This window comes from Mauremys reevesii, linkage group 8 (assembly GCF_016161935.1).
Source record: "Mauremys reevesii isolate NIE-2019 linkage group 8, ASM1616193v1, whole genome shotgun sequence".
NCBI lineage: Eukaryota > Metazoa > Chordata > Testudines > Geoemydidae > Mauremys > Mauremys reevesii.
Genome location: NC_052630.1, coordinates 86,296,190 through 86,317,702, shown reverse-complemented (window position 1 = coordinate 86,317,702; position 21,513 = coordinate 86,296,190). Strand labels below are relative to the sequence as shown.

Sequence of the window (21,513 nt, the reverse complement as noted above, 5' to 3'; positions counted from 1 at the left end):
AACATGAATGAGCCTCTGTTTTTTTTGCCTTCAACATTCCATACAGGCAAAAACTACAGGTGATCATGAGACTAGTGGTTTATAAACCCACATGAACAAAAAAGAAATCATGGTGCAAATATAGAAGGCCTAATCCTGCAAGCACTTACATGTGGATGTACACGTGGTGGTAAACGTTTGCAAGATCAGGGCCACAGTGGAAATTTCTTTAAAGAAAAAAACCCTCAATACCCTATGCAATATTTCACCTGATTAAGTTAAACTTAATTGGCAGTAATTACAGATTTCCTTGTATGAACATCAGCAGTAAGAACAAAATCTCTCTGCAGTTCCTCATTAGGGAGTATAGGAGCTAACACCTACCATATCCTATAATTCCAATCACGCCAAGGATGAAAATCCAGAAGAGGACCCCCGCTGTGAACCTCAGGAGCACAAGGAAGAGCAGGCTCACAACCATTGCAATGAACAGACCACTGGAAAGACAGGAGACAACATGAACATAAGGGAAACAGGCATGAGCATCCCTCCTTGCGCATTCTATTTACTGCAAAAGGAGGGTCACTCTTTCACACAATACAGAATGACAGGTCTAAAATTTTATTCCAAATCTCCTTTTGAAAGTCTAATGAGTGGTGAGTGTTTTAAAGTTTGGATACCATCAACTATTGGAAACCAGTCTGTTGAGCAATATGTTTCTAGGCAGTCTGATTACATTTCATAGACACATTTATAAATGATGGGCCAGCTCCTTAGCTAGTGTAAACTGGTATAGCTTCATTGCAGTGACTGTGCTGATTTACACCGGCTGAGGTTCTGAGTCAGTGACATCTTCAGGCCATGGCTAGGCAAGGGTAGAGAAGTGTCAAACTGGAAGGATGTGTACATGTGTGGTTAGTTTAATTTAGGTTCTTAAATAAGAACAGCATTTGAAAAAGTAGATAGGAACATTGAATTTGAGAATAAAACACTTTCCTTTCTATCCTTCCAAACAAGTCATGTGCAGTGCATCAGAGTTGGGAAGAAAATGTGCATTAAAAAGAAAGAGAAAAAAGCTGACATTGGCAATGACCTACCAGCAGTGCAGTTGGGAAAAAAACAGCTACTCAGTGAGTGTCTTCCTTTAGCCTACTCAAATCAGTGGTAAGGCAGTGTGAATTCTGGTTTCATTCCCAGCATGCAAGTCACAAAGAAAAAAACCCAGTGATGGCTGTGTAAACCCTTTACACGCATACAGGTATCTGAATGTACAGCCATAGGAGATAATAGCCAGTCTCCTCTCACATATAATCGCAACACGCAGTCAAGTGGGACACACCAGTAAAATATTTCATTTAATTTCATGACGACGTTAGCAGAGGCCAAAACAAAATCAATTATTATGAACCCTGGACTTTGAAGATGTACCCACTGAAATACAAAATCCATAACCATTAATTTAAAGTTTGTTTAGTGATCACTAGTTGGTTCAAAGATCAGACTCAGGACCACATGACTGTGATGGGTAAGCCATCTCTTTGGGCTTGTAAACTTTACAACTGTGCAGCAGACAGTGAAAAAGAAAGAGCCACAGCTTGCTTTGGAGATCTCTTCACCATAACCTGCACAAGACATTCACAAATCTCCTCTCTGCTCTGTATGGTTACTCCCTTTCCAAAATTCATTCAAGGACATCTCCTGCTTTCTCACTGAATGGTTCATCATTCAAAATTTTCCTCCTCAAAAATAGCTGGACTATTTGGAGATTGGGGCCCTGATTCAGGAAAATACTTAAGTACATGCTTAACCTAAGTACATGCTTAACTACTTTCACTGTCTTCACTAGTACTCATGCATGTGGCTGAAGTGAATCACATTCTTCAGAGCTGCTGTGAATAGACATGCTTTCTTGAATTAGGGTCTGAGAACTGAAAGCTGCAGATCTTCCTGGGTATTGTGGAAAAGCAGGTGTCTCTCCATAGTTAAGGCTGTAACCAACTGACTTCCACTATAAAATCCTACAGTATCATACCCATAACTTTCACCTGGAAACTGCATTCTGTTTGGAAACTGCCAGATTTACTCTGAAACCAAAGGAGGAAGTTTTGATAAAGTACGAAGAAAATCCATCCAATAGTTTCAACAGTACAGGTCATTCTGAAGAATCACCATATTAGAAACTTTGACTTTTGCGTAACGTTACTTTGTCTCCCTCTAGTTTCAAACTTCCTGTATAGTTAAGTCTCCTTGTAAACTCATGGCCCAGCTATAGATGTACAAAATAAATTAATGATTTTAGGTGTGGATAATTTTATACCCAATCTTGCTCCCATTTATTTCAGTGGGCGTTATGGACCCAATCCTGCCACTACTGACATCAGTGGGGGCTTCTTGCCGTTGGCTTCGGTGGGAGCAGAATCAAGCACTACGAGTATGTGAGGAAGTTGCCCTCTATTGGTTGGGGCAGTGTAGAAAGAAGCTTAGAGTACTGCTACATAGCAATTACACACCCATGGCTGGCCCAGGTCAGTTGTCTCAGGCTCATGGAGCTTGGGCTGCAGGGCTTAAAATTGCCATGTAGATGTTCGGGCTCAGGCTGGACCCGGAGCTCTGGGACCCCGTGCAGGGGTGGAGGAGGGTCCCAGAGCTCGGGACTTAGCCCAAACATCTACACCCCAATTTTATGGCCCCGCAACCAGAGTCAGCTGACCCAGGCCAGCCACGGGTGTTTAACTGCTGTGCAGACATACCTTAAGACATCTTCTATAGCTAGAAAATGTGTTCAGCCTGAAAACTGCGAGATCTACTCTGAAACCAAACAAGGAAGTTTTAGCAAAGTATAAAGAAAATTCATCCAACAATTTCAGAAGTACAGATCATTCTGAAAATGAGTACACTTATCAGTATATTTATAAACTGACTGTAGAAACTACTTGTAATTGCTGTTCTTAGAATAATCTGGTATATGTAGTATGTTATCAGAACTATATAACAGTTCTTAACACAAATATCTGTCCATAGAACTGCATTCAAGCCTGACAAGATGTCATTAATATGCAATTTATATAGGCACTGATCCTGCAAAGACTCTCACATGTTTAACCTTCCACGCTGTGAGTTCCATTGACTTCCATGTTGTTGGCTTAAGGTTAAGCGTGTGCTTGAGTTTTCAGCTTCAGAGTCATTCTTTTTACTTTAACATTTTAGTGTTCAATTTATATTGCGAGCTTAGTACAGGAAGAATTTATTTCAGGTGCAAATTAAGAGTTGATAAACTGTGCATTTCTTTTATACAATAAATTCACCTACTATGTTAGCAGTGTAAGATTTATGATGGCCTTAACTATTCATTTGCTTACTTTGTAAATGACATGACAGGTAACTACGCTGCTGTCACGTAGCAAACTAAACTGTTTTTTTACATAAGGATTCTTGGGTTTGGAATAACAAAACAGATGGGCCATGAAGAGAGAAGAACCCACATCATTTTTGCGTGTGGGAAGATGCCCACATCTCTTGTAGATCTATCACAGACTGATGTGAGGCTGCAGTTATGGATAACATAGCAGGATCCTGGATTAGCCTCACTTCGTGTATAAGATCTATGAAAAGTCCATGATACAAGTATGTGATAACAGGAGACTCCTGGAGTTTAACAGTAGGATGTCAACATACACATAAATTAAAAGTTCTTCTCCATTCACACGTGGGAAGATACAAAGTGTAGGAGACAGCAATATCTGTAAATAAACTTACATTAAAATCCAATGCCAGGAACTGGCATAGTCTTCAAAAATTTTCATCCCAACTGATCTTGCATCAAGGACATTATTGATACCACTTAAACAAAAGTGAAAAAAAAGTTTGGTTTATATGGGATACTACACATCTTACTTAAGCAGCAAATAGGTCCTTAATGTACTAACAAAATATAAGTTATGCCACAAAGCATTTTTAGAACATGCATTTATTCGTAGCATTTGGTTTTTCAGCAAAACAGAGTTTGAAATGTCATTGCCAGTAATAAAGTTAAATTACAATGTTGTAGCTCAGGTTTTGTTCACAAATGAACATCAGTTACAGTAATATTAAGGGATGGAAATTCCACTGAGGGTGAAAGGCCCCTCCAAACTGTTAACACTCGTACAGCTCTGGAAAAAAAATATAATAAAAAGCTCTAAATAACATTAGTATCACAAGACGCAATCTCTTATTTACATCACAAAAATATAGTCAGCTGGTAGTAAGATCTGCCATAAACCCCCAGAAGCCATACAATAGTGGCTCTAACATTACCAGTACCAAAGCCACAAAAAAAACCCTCCATAGCGAACAGTAAAACAATAACCTGCCCATAGGGGAGGTTTTTTCCTAACCCCAGAATAGCTGCCAACATTAAAACATTTTCCTAGGACAATGCTAGGAAGAAATAAAGCTAAGGCTTTATGATAGCTGGGGACAGCTGAAGTAGGGGGCTTTGATAAATTGTGGGGTCTGGAGTCAGCATTGGTGAGGCAAGAGAGGGGGCATTGCTAGGTTTGAGGGGAGGGAAGCGGAGGTGCCTTCTGGTCCCAGTCTGAATGGGGACTTGATGGAGGCTAGAGAAGCTGCTCTTGGCCAGCAGTTCCCTCTCCTCCTGGCTCAGGCCCAGCATGGGAGATGCTAGTTTTTTATCTGGAGAGGCTTGAGAGGTTCCCACAAGCCACCAGTCTCACAAAATTGGCTAGGATACCCACTCCTTGGGACAGGTATTAAAAACCAAAGAGCAGATCTTCAGCTGGTGTAAACTGTCAAAGCTCCATTGATGTCAGTGAGGATCTGCTCCCAGGACTGTTGGCTGGGGTAGCCTTAGCGGGTGGCTTGTCCCCTGAAGCATTAGAATTTATACTCCTTGCTCTGTGTGAAGCTAACCTTTCACAGAGAGAACTAATAAAATAACAAAACCAAGCTGACAATCAGTCACAAACAACACACCTCCAAATTACATGGAAAAGCACTCTACGAAAAAATCCTTTGCTAGTTTCCTGGTATAGAATTTTAAAAGCACTGAAGTACAATTCTGTCACTTCATTACAATGTCTCAGTTGGTTAATTTCAGTCATTTGCTATAACTGATTTTGATTTCTTTTCTACTTATACATTAATTTTTTGACCCGGAACAGACACAAAAGGTATCACACAAAAGAAAAAGCACAAGAGGAAGGAAAAACCTACTTTGCAGCTTCCCTGAGATCAGTTACATTTCTTGTTTTCCCTCTTCCATCTTTGAATGTCGTCTGATTTGCCACTGTCAGAATCCCATTCTTTGTGGAGAAGTCAGGAAAGCATCTTTTAAGAACTGTTAAGTAATGAAAAAGGTGGGTAATAACATACATTTATTTATTATCAAACTCCATTTTAAAATTATGGTTTTTGGCATTCAAATTCGTACTAAGCTGTGTGTAAATCATTTCAGATCAGTAGTGAGGCCCAGATCCACAAAGGTATTCAGTCACCTAAACCCCAGACCTAGGCGCCTAAGTCCCAGTTTTAGGCACCACTGCAATCCAAAAAATCCCCACTTGGCTGCTGCTTAACCTTGTAGCCTACACTCACTTAGCTCCTAAATTTTCATTATAAAAGCTCCTTCCGTGTCTAAATTTCTGCCTCTGGTCATGCACACTGTCATCTCCCTGTAGGTGTCCAGACACCTAAGCCCCAGCACAATCCAGTAAAGGTAGGCACTCCCCTGCCTATCTTACCTTGGGGGCCCAGTGTGCTCAGAGGCCATCTACCAGATCAGGCCAGAGGAGGAGCAGGTGGTGGCGCTGCTATTGCTGCCCATGCCATGACTTCTAGCCCAGAGGTTAGAGCACTCACTGGGATGTGGGAGACCCAGGTTAAATTCCCACAGCTGCCTGACGTGAAGAAAGGATTTGAAGAGGGATCAGAAAAGTGCTCTAACTACTCAGCTAAGCAGTATTCTGATGTGGGGCTCTCTCAGTCTCCTCTTGAAGCTGTTCCATTGTGGCTAAATAATTAAAACACTCCTGTAACTGAGATTAGCACCGGAACCCAACATATGTATTCAGAGACACAATGCTTCCTTTTTACCTCTCAGCCCTGCAGAGCCTGTACAGCTATAGAAGGTTAGATCCTAACTGGACTCATCTAAACTCCAAATACAGAGCCATGTTATGCCCTTACTGCAGCTATGCCATTAACCAAAGACAATAGGGTTGCTTGCCCTCATGCTTCTGAAGGCATAATTTAGTCTGCAGAGTCCTCAGTTCTGGGGATGATTCATGAGGCAGAAAGACCCCAGCTTGACTTGATCCCAGACTGAGTTTTCACAGCTGGAAGTTCAAAAAAACATCTTTATACTTTTACATTGTGTCACATTGATTTGGCCGTGTCTGACAGCCAATGCAGAGCCCCATCACGACAACGTCAGGATCTCCTTTCAGAGTGGAGCTGCACTTTAATAACATACACACCAATTCTCTGCTGAGACATGTGCAAAAAGTATAACTACTCACAAGGCCTGCTTGGAATGATCATCGAAGGGCAATCTTCATCACGGATCACTTGAGCAACAGACTGAAAGAAAATAAACCCAAAGAAGAATTGGGGAATACAATGCAGAACAAATAAAACCTGCTCAACCTGAGAAATCTTTACAATCAAGAAAATGTTCCATTTTCCCTCATTTGTATCTTAATCTCTTGGCATGATTTGACTGGTGCATCTGCCTGACACTCACAGAATGGAAGCAAAAGACCTAAGCATCCCTGGACAGTCATGGATGAGGAATAAAATATGCTTCTGGCTTTTCTAATGGTAATAAGATTAAAAACAGAAGGCATCAAACCTGGCTACGAACCAGTGGTGCTTGGGCAGATGTTTTTGTCTCTCATAGAAAAAAAAAGTTTGTTATAACATAATTAGTACATTTAACTTCAGGCTGATGTTAGAGTTGCAAGTGTTCTTATTGTGGGAGGAATATTAAGGTATGTTCAAATGCAAACCCATGGTATTTCAAAATGGTCATCTTATTGCAAAGCTGGAGTAATTCCCTGGCTAAAACAAATGGAGTGAGAAGATGCAGGTGACTTACTACAATGCCTGCTGATTCAGATATAAAACTCTCTAGGATGAAGGGGAACTTGTTAGTACTAGTCTGAGCTCTCCTTCTCCACTGTGGATCAGTGCAGCCTAAATCTATATACCGGAGAAAATTGGCTTCTCTGGGTACATCTATACTGTAATGTAAGCTCAGGCTTAGAGTCAGGCTTGAGCCCAACCCCCCCCCCCCCCCCCTTCCGTCTACACACAAATCTGTCAGCCTCGGGCTCGGACCAAGGGTCTTAAGACCCTGTGGGGGCGGAGGGATCAAGCCCAGTCAAGCCAGGACCCAGAGTTTGACCCCTTTTGCTTTGCAGTATAGATGCAGCCCCCCCGACCCAGGTCCTGAGAATCTGCCAAAAGTATCTCACAATGTCATGGACCAACTTCCTTTCTCCTCTACCCCAAAAATCTCCAGCTGACTCCAGTGAAAATAGAAGCAACCCCCCGCCCCCTTGGTGCACTCCTGCAGGTTGGTGAGTCAGTGTTAACCCTTCCATCCATTTCTGACCAGCAAGCTGCAATCACGCCATCGGAAAGCCTTCTGTGCTTGCAATGAGACCGAACAGAAACAGCCTTTTGCACAGCACACAGCTTTATGGTCACAGGAGCACAGCCAGATTTTGATAACTCTCTGCTGAGAGTCCAGCACAACAGTGGGCGTTAGTAAGAGTACCAGGAATGATCATGCATACCAGCAAAGAAGTTGGCACTGTAGCAACTTTACTGCACTAGTGACCAGTGCATGGAGTGGACTGAGTGGCTCAAGACTGAGTACGGGAAAATCAGAGACCAGACCTGCACCTCAGGCAACTCACCGACATCATGCCCATTTTATGTGGAGTTGGACCAGGTGCTAGGCACTGCTCTGAACACGGAGCCAACGGTGGTGCACAATGACCTGGTCAGCCGGGATGGCTGATGGGGACTGATGGGAGCCAGCAGCAGGTGCTGAGTGAGGACAGTGAAGTCTGTTGCTGAAACCCGTCCCAAAAGAGGTTTTGGAGCTGGAGCAGCTGCACACCCTAGGCCATACTCTGTGGAGCTGCTTCATGCCCCATCCCCCGACAAACAGCCCACTGCACAGCACGCACCAGACTCAGAAGGGACAGAAGCTGTCCCTGAGCACAGTGAGTTTCTGGCTCCATTTTAATTTTATTAATACAGTAATAGGAGGAATTTCCATTCTATGAACCAACGCAAAAACTATTGGACGTAACTGCTAGCACAATGTATCCTGCTAATGGCGGACTGTATGCCAGCAGCTTGACTCCCATCCAGTCCATTTCAATTAGAGACAGTCCACGCAGTCCATAGGTGACAAAATCAATTGTGCCAAAGTCAACCTGGGTTTGAATTTTTGTCCAGAAATGTGCCAGGGGCAGAGGAGGAAGGCTGTTAAGTTCTGTGTGTTTGCATGCAGCCATAACAGGGTAAGCCATGTGGAAGCTGACACAGCATCCTACTGATTCCCTCATGGATTCTGACCCAATCCTGGATGCTGATAGCTACAAACTTTTCCTGAGCAGGAATTCCAGACAGGTAGTCACATTTCAGGGAAGGACGTATTTTCCAGGGCTATCTTGGTAGCCAGCCAGTCAGCCCACTGTATTCAAACATGTGCTGTTCAGTTACTATACATTTGAATGCTTCGGCTGCATACACTGTTTCCAATGGGATTTCAATCTGCCAAAACCACATTCAGCAACCATTCTAGACCTGCTGATGGCAAAAGATGGTTTAATTATGCTAAGTCCCCTTAAATCATGGTAGGGTTTCATAAACCAAGGCAAAAGGAGGTATGCGGAGTCCCCCAGAATAACGTGAGGCCAGTAACTCTGGTTATGACAGTGTCATTTGGTGGGAATAGTATCCCAGCCTGTCTGTGAATATGGACTCCCAACTGTCAAAAAACACTAGCATCCAGAACTTTTCCAGTGCAACCCACAATGGCATTCATAAATCAACCTCTGTGGTCCAGAGGGTCTGTATAACAATGGAGTGGTACCTTTTGTGTTTATGTATTCATGCTCCTTGAGGAGGGCAAACTATGGGCACATGAGTCCCATCAATGGTCCCCGCACAATTAGGAAACCCCATTCTCTCTAAGTCAGCAGTTACTTCAGGAATATATTTTATGCCTGCCACCTTGGGGTAAACCACATGCCTGACTGCCTCAGAAACCTCTGCCACCAATTTATCCACAGTCGACTTTCCAACACCAAACTGGCTGGAAACCAACCTGTAGCAGTCTGGGTTAGCCAGGTTCCAGATGGTTATAGCAACCAGCTTCCAGACAGGCTGACCTCATGCAGGTGTCTTTATGCTGGGGTCTTGGGGCAAGCTGCCCATTAAGCTCCAGAAAGGTAGATTTCCTCATGTGAAAATTCTGGATCCACTACTGACCATCACAGGTCTGCATGATGATGTGATCTCACCAGTCTGTGCTTGTGGCCCTGTGCCAGAAGTGATGGTCTACGTAGAGCAGGGGTAGGCAACCTATGGCACATGTGCCGAAGGCAGCACGCAAGTTGATTTTCAGTGGCACTCACACTGCCTGGGTCCTGGCTACCAGACCGGGGGGCTCTGCATTTTAATTTAATTTTAAATGAAGCTTCTTAAACATTTTAAAAACCTTATTTACTTTACATACAACAGTAGTTTAGTTATATATTATAGACTTATAAAAAGAGACCTTCTAAAAACGTTAAAATGTATGACTGGAACACAAAACCCTATATTAGAGTGAATAAATGAAGAGCTGACACACCACTTCTGAAAGGTTGCCGACCCCTGATGTAGAGGTTATCAGTGGCTATACTGAATGTACCGAGCAGCATCAGCCAGTGCAAGTCTACCACGCCTGGGAATCCTCCTCCTCCTGCTGCTCCACTATAAGCTCTGTCAGGTGCCTTTGGTGGGTCAGAAAATGCTACCAAAGTGTCCACTGGCATCTCAGAGAAGCTTTGCCTGTTTTCTGACACGACAGTGGAAGTGCATGCAAGAGAATTTCTTGAAAATGTGTCTCCTGCATGTTGCTGGCTCCATACCTGGGCGCGCACACACCAAAAAGACAGCTAGGAAGGATGTGTTGGTAAGCTGTTCAAGCTTGCTGTAATGTGCAAGGTGGACAGTTCGCCATGGTCAAAGGGCTAGAGCGGCCACATTTTGGGAGGGTGCTAGGGAGTCTGGTATATGCATGGTTTGACTCAGGTCTGTGCACTGGAGTGTGGATGCCAGAGCCACAGGTTTAAGCCCAAGTTGGAAAATTCTTAATGTAGAGTTAACGGTCAGCGTTCAAGCCCTGGGTTCTCTAAACCAGGGTCAGCTGACTTGAGTCCCACAAATCCTGGGCTTACACTACAGTGTAGACATACCCTATAGAACCAAAAATCCACAGCATGGAAGTCTGCAGATATTTTCCATTGAACTGAGCCTTCAGTAATCACTTAAAGATTTGGGGATTTTGTCTGGCTAGCAGATCTTAACTCTTGACAAACTCAGAGCTGAAATATACTTACAGAAGAGCTCCTCAGTTGAGATAATTTGGCACAGCTCCATTGATTTTGATGGAATTAGACTGATTTACACACACTAAGCCTCATGTATAGTTTAAAGCAGAATATATCCCATCTATACTTATGTATGTATATATACGCACCTTCCAAGGCTTATTAAAACCAGGTTTGCAGAACTGCCTGTAGTATTCCCAATAACTTTTGTTACGTCCGTAGGAACCTTGCATGTCTATGTATGTTGCAAACCTGTCTGGGCACTTTGAGACACAAAGCTGTAAGGAAAGAATACATGCATAATTATAAATTGGAAAAAAAAAAAAGGAAACAAAAACCCTGCCATAACAACCCACTCATGCTATCAAAACAGCAAGAGAAAAAATGGCCATCTATAAAAGTGCCCCATTTTATCAGATTGCCTGGAGCAATGCTTACTGTAGCCTTTAGAAAGGGACAGTGTCTATTGTTAGAATCTCTATATAAAAACAGTTTTTAGAGCTTTTGACAGACCTTTTCAAATCTCTCCCCAAATTCTGTCTCTCTCAGTTGCTCTGCCTCCACATGTCTTGGTGGTCTCCATACATTCTGAGACACATGTACAGTTTTAAGTTTGTTTTTTAAAACTTTTTATTGAACATACACATGAAAAAATCCTCAGAAGGGCCTTGATCTAAGCCCCTAAGCACAGACAGCTGTGTATATGAATATGCTCGTGCAGCAGCACAAGACATGTGGCATGGCACAAGACAACTTTGATCAATAAAATCTGATGAAGCTAAAAATTGCTTCACCCTCTTATACAGTAGTTTCAGTCAAATCCGCTTTCAATGACGCTGGGCTAAATGAAGTTAGGTTTACATGCCTCTAAGGGGGTGTACCAAATTAACACTGTAAATTGCCCTTTACCCATGACAGAGTTCCCGCAGGTGTTAAAGTAAGTCAGGTGCACATGCCAAGGGCGAAATTCACATCTCCCCAACTAAAGATGTGTCTGAGAAACTAAGAGCTGGGAATGACTGGATCCACCCACAGATAGGCTGCTATTCAGATTCCTGTGTGGAGTAGTGACTGTTGCTCCAGCACACACTCTAAGCAGGCCTTCCTGATCACTGGGTCCATGATCATGTTCTGCCCTCCTCAATGTTCCTGTTAGCCTGCCTCTGTGGCACAGAGTGGCATTAGAGAGGCTGCACCCTGCAAAGCTACCCTGTCTGGACCCCCTCCTCCTCAGAGGCTTACCATAGAAGGAAGTGAATTTCCCCTCAAAGGCATAGTGTACAAGTGCCCTAAGTAATTCTTTCACATTATGAACATTTGCGGAAATGTCCATACCAGAAAGGGATCTTATTTCATAGGCCAGGACCTGGTGGGTGCAAGAGTCTAGTGGACTAGCCATGGATCCGGGAATGAGGAAATCTGAATTCTATCCTTGTTCGGACAATGAATTGCTGTTTGCACATCACTTACTATAACCTCAGTTTCCCCATCTGTAAAACTGGCACTGATATTTGCCACGCATGGGTGTTACAAGGCAACATTTAAACATTGTCTGTACAGGCCTCGAAAATCCATAATATTAGCAAGGCCTGTCAGTGGCAGCAGAACTCAGGCCCTCCCTGATTCTCAGGCCTGCGCTCACTCAGGTAAATGATCTGGCTTGGGGGACCACCACAACCTCCTCTAAAAGTCACAGTGTGAAGTATCAAGCCAAAGTGGCTCTTCAGCATTTTCACAACAGCCAGAGAGTTAAAATCTTTAATCTGAATTATCATCCAAAGACTAGAAAAGGTCGAAAAAACACCCTCCAGTTTCACAGATCTGTTGTGAACCTGAAAACAGATAAATTAAAACACAAACTGTTTGTGACTAATATTCCACCTTGCTTGCCTCACAATAGTGATTACTTTATTACAGAACAAACCGCAATCCAAGAGTGCACTGCACAACAGCAACAGCATTGACCTATATATTTGTTAACATTATGCAATGTTCCCTGAACATAAGAGGCTGTGGCACAGTGGGTAGGTAAAAAGTCAAGACCACAGCAGCACAAATCAACACAGAGATTCATTTAATATTCTACCAAAGTGACAGGACCAGACTATATTACTTGGCTTACACTAGGAATTTATGCTGGTGTAACTACATCGCTGAGGGATTTTCAACACCCCTGAGCAATGTAGTTATACTGATCTAATCCCCAGTGTAGACAGCGTTATGTCAACAGGAGGGCTTTTGCCATCAGCATAGCTATCGTCTCTTGGGGAGGTGGAGTTCCTACACACGCTCACCCATCTGCATAGGTAGCATCTTCACGAAGCGCTGCAGTGGCACAGCTGCAATGCTGTAAGTGTTGACAAGCCCTCAGTCTCTGTCTACGCAAGCTATGTGTGCCTCTCTTCTACTGGGATACTGATTAGTGAGCATTCAACAAGTGATTAGCCAAACTTAAGGGTTATTTAACATTAAACAATTGCATTGATCACTACCAATTCCTCAGAAGGCATGTAACGTGTCTGGACAAATGAACACTATTGTCAGTTGTAAACAAGAAAATATGCATTTTTTTAAACATGGCTGGTTTGGAAAAATCTGTGTTCCAGTCAAAATGATTTTCTGAAAAGTGGCTATAATAATGTGCACAAACTACATTGCTGCACAGTCACTCGTGCTATATTCATGACAGACAATTAGCCAAATCCAGTCACACTCACACTGGGAATTTTTTCAACTCTAAATCCAAAACAAACAGTTCTATGCATTTCTGTTTACTTTCTCCTGCCCTGTTAACAATAGACACTGACTCTGCTACACTGTATACTCAGATACATGCTATACACACACTGCACTTTACAATATGATTAAACTATATTCTACAAAATGCAACTAGTTGATCAAATAACTTCTGTCAAGTTTTAAGCACCGATAAACAAGAGGCAGTGAGAATGTTTTCTCCCTGTATTTCACTTACCTGTGTTGTAGGGCACTGTAGGTTTATTAGCACTATTGGGCTCGCACATTTCAGAATGTTAAAGTAAAACAAACTAGTCTTGTTCCTATAGAGAAATAGGAATAAAAATAACTATTTTAATATGTATAGATGTTTATATACTATGTTTATGACCATAGTGCTCACATACCATATATGGATTTACAATGTACACTATCAATTTTAAATATTGTTATCCTAAAAGACTAGTGCAAATCCCAGGTGAGAAATGAAAATCAAGCAGAAACTGAATTGCCCAAGCTTAAATGTATGTTAAGTCAAACTGCTTTGTTTGATGAGTCGTCATTCTGAGGAGTGTTTTCCTGCACAGGAGCCTTAGCTGACATCCACTTGTTCTTAGAGATGGCCCAGAACCTGGTTCAAGAACTGGAAGGCTAGCACTCTACATGGCAAACCACCTTTTCATGCGCTGTAGTTCACCTGCATATGCAGAACCTATTTTGTAGATACAGCATATGAAGTTACTACCAGCACACAGCAAGCTGTACCAGCTGATGTTTTTGTGTTAATCAGAAGGTGGCACCAAAAATCAAACAAGAGTTTTTTTGTTGCTCAAAACCTGAAGCAGCTGCCTGGGAAAACAGGAACACAGCACCTGAAAGGGACTTTCACAAACCCAAGTACTGGTCAGAAGTAAGGGCAAGACTGTGTCTGACAGTGCATGAGGGGGAAAGGAAGGGGAAAAAGCCTTCTGACCCTTCATCCTTACGCAAAGGCCAGGCACAATGTGGCCAGGGCATGCAGCTCCTGCAGTAGACTTGCATCAGCAGCAGTGGAGACTAGAGCTGGTTAGAACATCTTCATTCCAATGTGGAATGAAAACAAATTTTGAAATCTCAAAAGTTGCTGTGAAACGGAATTGTTGCCCTGCCGTCAGCTCTAGTGGAGACCTCCTCAAAGGGAGCAGGTATGGACAAGGCCATGGTCCTGCCCCCTCCACACTAGGCAGCAAAGTTAGCTGGGTGTGAGAGGACTGCGTGCTTCAGCCTTGCAAAACGTAATGGCAAATCCCCCGCAGCGTGTGATTCCCCCAGAACCCCCATTGCAACAGAGCTGCCTCCCACCCCACTGCATGGCTGTACCTTCAAGGCCCACTCTGGCCCATAACATGTAAGTGTTGAAAACCGTAACTCTCTGTGCAATTGGGAGTAGCTCATCTGGCCTGATGTTTTAAAAGGTCAGGATGTTTTCACTCTCACACGTTCAGTCACGTACTAGTTAAGGAAATAGTCATACACTCCTTGCAATCCTTAGCTGTTAGTTCTTCAAATCACTGAGTAACATTCTGGGCTGAAATATCACTGCTCTTTAAGAGTTCCCTGGGTGTATGTACCCTTTGTGAGCGACTCAGCACAGCCCATGTCATTAACACATTGTTTTACTCTCATGTTGATGTGTTTGATGGCTGCTGGCATTAACAGGAGACAACAAAGATTAAATGTGTATGGCAGAGGAAAAGGGCCACATAGAGTTAGGTTTGCATCCTTTAAAATAAATTGTATTCTGTGCTTGCATGTTGTTGTATATAAGGCAAAACAAATTTAGAGATTATATGGAGAGATCAATGGGTGGATTACAATGAGATGCTAAGGTGCAGAATTCCCCTAGAGGGATTCTGAAGGCAGCACAAGGTGGAATTAATTTGACTGTACGGAATTCATTGCTGCACAATTCTTTTTTCAGATATCTATGGATCCAGGCCTGGTTTTACATTTCACGGTTTCTGAAATACGACTTTCTCCACAAATATTGCGGGTATGTTTGAAGCTATTAATATAGGCGCGAGAATCACAATAAAGAGATTGCCACCACTCTCCACAGAAAATCGGCACGTAGGTGTCAAAGCCCGTTTTGGAGGCCCGCAAACCCACAGTTCCAGGTCAGCCTTTTGGGGTCTGCAAACCCCATCCCCCATGGGGCTATGTGGGAACTGTCAGTGGGAACAATGAAGACATTGCAGGACCCCTGGTTTTTGGCAGCTTGTCATTAGGGATGAAAGTTTATCAGGGATTCCCCTCCTTACTCATGCTTGACACTACAGCTGTCCAGGACTGGTCTTTGGGGCTTGTGAAGCACATAGCCAAATCCTCTCCACCTCAGAGTTTTAGGAGTCAAGAAGAGCTGGTCTGTGGTTGTTTAGAGGGGCTCCCTGGGCTGCCTCTGATGCTAGGGCTGCCATAAGCTCTCTTGGGGGCACTGGCCAAATATTCCTATGTCACTTCTGGCTTATCCATTTATAGCAAGCTCCTCAACATGGAAACTGAGTGCCAATTCCCAGCCTCAGCAGCAATATCCCACCCCCCAACCTCCCCAGCATGGGAGGAGAGAGAGAAAGAGGATTTGTGTTTGTATGAACCAGGGAAAGGAGGATGACATACAAGGGAGAAGAAAAGAGGAAGAGCCAAGTAACAGACAGAGAGAAAATAAGTGAGCAAGGAACAGAGATAGAGATAGAACATGCACAATGGACAACAGAAAATGGGGTGAATGCAAAAGAATCCTTCTGCTTCCCCCAAGGGGCGGAAAGCCCACAGCCACCAATGTCACTACCTGTTTCTGCTTCTCCAAGCCCTGCGATGGGTCGTGTGTGTATGTGTGTATGTGTGTGAGAGAGAGAGAGAGAGAGAGAGTGCGCTTTGCACAGGCTTGCGGAAGGGTTGGTGCCTGGTCCAGTTGCCTCTCCTGATCCCCCTAGGACTCTGACCTGGGGCAATTCCTCCTGACAGTTCTGCCTCCCTATGCAGGGGAAGGTGGAACTCTTCCGGCCACTTCTCTGCCGCTCTCTCCAGCTCCATGCAGAAATCTGCAAGAGCAAGTGCCACAGACTGTTTCCAGACTTCTCCTCCGCTCCTTTCCCTGCCTTGGGAGGGGACACCATCTTGGGTGTTCCTCCACACTACTCCCTACCTCCATGCAAGGGGCCTGGTGGAAGCACCTCTCACTGTGGCTCTGGACACTTGCTTCCTCTGTTCCATCCCTGCAAGCTGAATGGGAAGAGGAATAAGAGGCAGCAGAAGAGCTATCAACTGTGGGCTTTTGGTTGCTGCTTGCATGGAACTGGATTTAATATCAGTGATAATGAAGTAAGGTGTGTTTAATGCAGATTTAAAAAAAGGAAAAAAAAACTTTCCTGTAATGTGATTTCATGGCTCCAGCTTCAGTTTTCATAGAAATAATGTTTCGACCCATATAGCTCTTTTCATCTGCAACTACTTCACAGATACTAACTGATTAACTAATCCTTGCAGCTCCCCAGATGAGCTAGGAATTGCCACCCACATTTAAGAGATTGGAAAATAAAATTGGGTTAAGACACAAGACCAGGGCCAAAGAGGGAGTCAGTGTCAGAGCTGTCTGTCCCCCAGACCTGAGCTCAGACCACACATCCCTCTCTCTAGTAGCATAAAGGCAGCAGGTAGCTAGCAGCAGACAGTAGAGCGGCTGTTTGGCACTTAGTACCTGCTGAGCATGAAATGCTGGTTTGTACAAAGTGAGAAGCAGTCTGCCATACTTTTGGTTATTCCTCCCCAGAGATGAACAAAATGATTTCTCAGAGGGCGTATTAGTTAAATATCCTAACCTGAGCAGTCAAAACCAGTGGCAGCTAACCAGAGTCTTCACCTCTTATAAAAATACTTTAAAATATGGGTCTCTTTGCACTTAATGGCACAAGCCATACTTTATAATGGTATTTTACTAGTCACAGTCTCCATACTATGCAAACAGCTGCATTACAGGAATAACTCAGGTCTAAATTTCCACTGATCAACTGAGCTTTTCAGAAATCTTAATTGGAATAAATACAGTAAAGTGGGGGCAGAGGTTGCTTCTTCTGCAGCCTCCCAATTTAATTCCCAGGAGGCCAAGGGCTGATAACTCGTTTCTCATGCATGCCTCATGAGAAATAAAGCCAGATGAATCCTCTGAGTACTCACTCATTTATGGTGTCCTTCTGGCCGCAGAACTGCCCATAGCTGTCAGTCGGATAGACCACCTTCCTGGGGTCACCATGCACCCAAGCTACAAATATATAAAGAGATAGACAGATCTTTTAACACATGTCCAGCAGTAGCCTGCTAATAGTTCAAGTTCTCTAGCAATTAAAATGCACCATCTGTCACGTACTATTTTAACCTCTCCCAATAGCTTCTGAAGAGAATTGATTTTCCTTAAACAGTAGATTTCTTAATGAAAAAAAAATAAAATATGGATGAATCAGTCAGACAGTAAAACATTTCTCTTTTTTTCCTTCAGGACACACACGTCTGGGTTGTGGCCAAAATATGAGGTAATGCACTTAGAAAATAATGGTTATTAAAAGGAGAAAGAGGAGGCATTGCAAAAGCTTTGTTGGCTTAAAGCCACACTGTGTTATGGAGCTAAACCTTACAGACCAAACTGAGCCTTTGCTTATATCCACGACCCCACTGAAACGAATGGGGTTACATGGTGTGCGAGAAGGCAAGATTTGGCGATGACAATCTAGCGGCCACCGAGTCACATTAACAAGGGATGCAACCCCTCCATTTCAGGATATAAAACCACTTGCTCAGCTCTTAGCGCTGTAGCTGGCTATGCTGATTTGTTCATATAAGTAGAGACACAACTGTACGAGTACAGAACCTCAGCCTGAACTGGAGGATGCTGCTTCTATTCCTTCCTCAACTTCAGGCGAGGATTTCTTGATCCTGAAAAATTTCATTTTCTCAAACTGCTTATTTCCGTTCCCATTCAGGATCTAGTACATCACTAGGAAATCATCATTAGTATCATTTTTTCCTAAGCTACAGAGGTCAGACATGACAAACCTTCACAGCTCCCCAGTAAGTTCTGAATAATTTTGACTGCCCTTGACTATCACAATTTCTATCTATATCCTCCCCATAACAAAATAATCAGAACTTCACCTCACATGTGCAGGATGGTGCCAGCATATTAGCCCACACAGTATGTCCTATACCCGTACATCCCTAGATCTGGCTTACTAACACAACTGCTGCAAAATGTGGCTGGATTTAGTTTTATTAACTGTGATCATTCCCCAGCCTTTTCTTTGCTCTGTAGTGTGTAGAGGAGGCTATAGCCATTATAGTTATTTTTAGCCCCTAGTTTCCTCCTCTCAGAGTGTACACTGAATGTCGGAAGCTATGGTAGGCCCTGATCTACACAAATTACTTTGAACTTGTTCCTCTATAATTGCCCCACTTTTCTGTTGATTTTGTGGTGCTAAATTTAGTCATACTAGAAATTAAATCTTCCTTAAGGTCATTACAGTAGCAGGGGCACTTAGATACTACGGTGATGGGTGGAATGGAGAGAGAATCTCTGCAAAGCACAGAACGGTAGATGTAATACTTATCCTTGCAGACTATGGGCCGGAACTGCAACATACCCTCCATTGACTTTAATATAGCTGCACCACTGCATACCAACTCAGAATTTGCTATGTTATCTTTCACCCTAAATGGTTTTATTTTTCTGGCACTCTTGGTTTTTCTGGATCTTATGCTAGTTTTTAATTCATTTTAATATGTCTCAATTACACCATGCTTTTTAGTTTGTAAAATAATCTGCTAGTTGGTTTCAAATATGTTCTAGACATTCAAATAAATTCTATTTTCTCCCTTATCTATTAAGGCCCAGATTCTGCAACGTACGGAAATTCTGCACCTGTGAGAAGTCCCTTTGACTTCACTCAGTAATGTAACCTAATGCAGTGGTTCTCAAAGCCAGTCCGCCGCTTGTTCAGGAAAGCCCCTGGCAGTCCTGGCCGTTTTTTTTTTTTTTTTACCTGCCGCGTCCACAGGTTCGGCTGATGGTGGCTCCCACTGGCCGCGGTTTGCCGCTCCAGGCCAATGGGGGCTGTGGGAAGGGCGGCCAGCACATCCCTTGGCCCGCGCCGCTACCCGCAGCTCCCATTGGCCTGGAGCAGCGAACTGTGGCCAGTGGGAGATGCCATCGGCCAAACCTTCGGACGCTGCAGGTAAACAAACCAGCCCGGACCACCAGGGGCTTTCCCTGAACAAGCGGCAGCCCAACTTTGAGAAGCACTGACCTAATGGATTAGACACGATCTTCCTTATATGAATCCATACAGTCAATCTTTAGATATATGTAAATTTGGCTTATGAAATAATCTAAATGGTGAGTGAGTGGGCTGTTTCTATGTTCTATTGTATGCTTTCCTCCTTTGTGACTGTATGACAATAGGGAGTGTTCTTTAATATTTTCCTGCATCTCATGCAGTTAAAAGACAGGGCCAAATGGATCAGTTTCGCTGCTGACACCAAATGGGTTTAATCCCTTATATGTATGCTTTTAGACAGGTTTTCTTATCAACCTTTCCACCGCCAAAAATTAGTTTTTAAAAGTATTTGAAAATTACTAAAAAACCATTTGTTCCCTTCTTGACTGTATTTCCCCTCACACTAGCATAGCAGAAGGCAGCATGGATAAAGTCTGTCAAATCAGATTCAAAGTAGTGCTGAGATTTCAGTAGCAAAACGTCTTCTGCAGGGTATAGATAATTATCTGCTACTGCCAACAATATCCCCTTTCTAGGTAGGATATTTTATCTACAATTGTCTCCCCTCCCACCCCAATCAATCACAAATAGGAAAAAAGACAAAAATTGCCAGTATAACTTTGCTAATCATCTCAGAACACCATTTACACACACAAATCAACCTTCTCACCACTGCTCAGCAAAGACCAGAGTGCTGTAAGGAGACTGCCTGTGATAGCAGGGACTGGATGAGAGTCCAGAAGTCTACACAGCAATGAAACAGCCCCACAGCCCGAGCCTCACAAGCCCGAGTCGACTGGCATAGGCCAGCCCACAGGTTTTTCTTTGTTGTGTAGACATATCCAGAATCTCCTGTGTCTAGTGGCCCATGAGGCAACCCATTTTCCCCACCGCTGTCTGTCCAAAAGCAAAATGTTTGACTCCATCATAAGTGGTCTCTATGATGGCAGCTCCCTTTTCAAACATCCTGCAACAGATCATTCTTTGTTCTTCTTGCCTTAAGGCTGTTCCTTACTTTTACAAAGAATTGATTCATAGATTCCAAGGCCAGATCACCATTGTGATCAGCTACCCTGACCTCCTGTATAACACAGGACAGAGAACTTGCCCCAAATAATTCCTAGAGCAGAGCTTTTAGACAAATATCCAGTCTTGATTTAAAAATTTCCAGTTATGGAGAATCCACCACAATCCCTGGTAAATTGTTCCAATAATTAATTACCCTTACTGTTAAAAATGTGCATCTTATTTCCAGTGTCAATTTTTCTAGCTTCAACTTACAGCCACTGGATCATGTTGCACCTTTGTATGCTACAATGAAGAGACCATTATAAAATATTTCTTCTGCAGGTAGGTGTTTATAAACTGTGATCAAGACACCCACATTTGAGCTCTGTGAGTCTATCACTATATGCCTTTTCTACTCCTTTAATCCTCGTAGCTCTTCTCTTAACCATCTCCACTTTATCAACATCCTTTTTGAATTGTGGACACCAGAACTGGACACAGTAAGTCATCACAGTAGTGCCAAATATAGAGGTAAAATAACCTCTGTATTTCTACATGAGATTCCCCTGTTTATGCATCCAAGGATTGCACCTTTTGGCCACAGTGTCACACTGGGAGCTCATGTTCAGCTGATTATCCACTGCAACCCCCAAATATTTTTAAAAGTCACTGTTTCCTAGGATAGAATCCCCCATCCTGTAAGCATGGCCTGCATTTTTTGTTTCTAGTTGTATACATTTACATTTAGCTGTATCAAAACAGCTTATTGCTTGTTTGCATCCAGCTAACCAAGCAATCCAGAAGGCTCTGTATCAGTGACCTGTCCTTTTCATTATTTGCGACGCCCCCATTTTTTGTGTCATCTCCAAATT

At 43.1% G+C, this 21,513-nt stretch overlaps 1 protein-coding gene across 4 annotated transcripts in view; it reads right to left on the bottom strand.

Moving 5' to 3' along the window:
- Positions 1-21,513, bottom strand: part of SLC44A5 (solute carrier family 44 member 5) — a 200,862-nt gene that overhangs the window by 31,908 nt on the left and 147,441 nt on the right. For all 4 annotated transcript variants that reach the window (XM_039484187.1, XM_039484189.1, XM_039484190.1 and 1 more), the window contains exons 4-10: positions 17,544-17,628; positions 13,570-13,654; positions 10,745-10,873; positions 6,498-6,558; positions 5,194-5,317; positions 3,736-3,819; positions 364-476 (exon numbers count right to left, since the gene is read on the bottom strand). In XM_039484187.1, the coding sequence (XP_039340121.1) occupies positions 364-476; positions 3,736-3,819; positions 5,194-5,317; positions 6,498-6,558; positions 10,745-10,873; positions 13,570-13,654; positions 17,544-17,628 (681 nt within the window). The remainder of the gene's footprint in view (positions 1-363; positions 477-3,735; positions 3,820-5,193; positions 5,318-6,497; positions 6,559-10,744; positions 10,874-13,569; positions 13,655-17,543; positions 17,629-21,513) is intronic.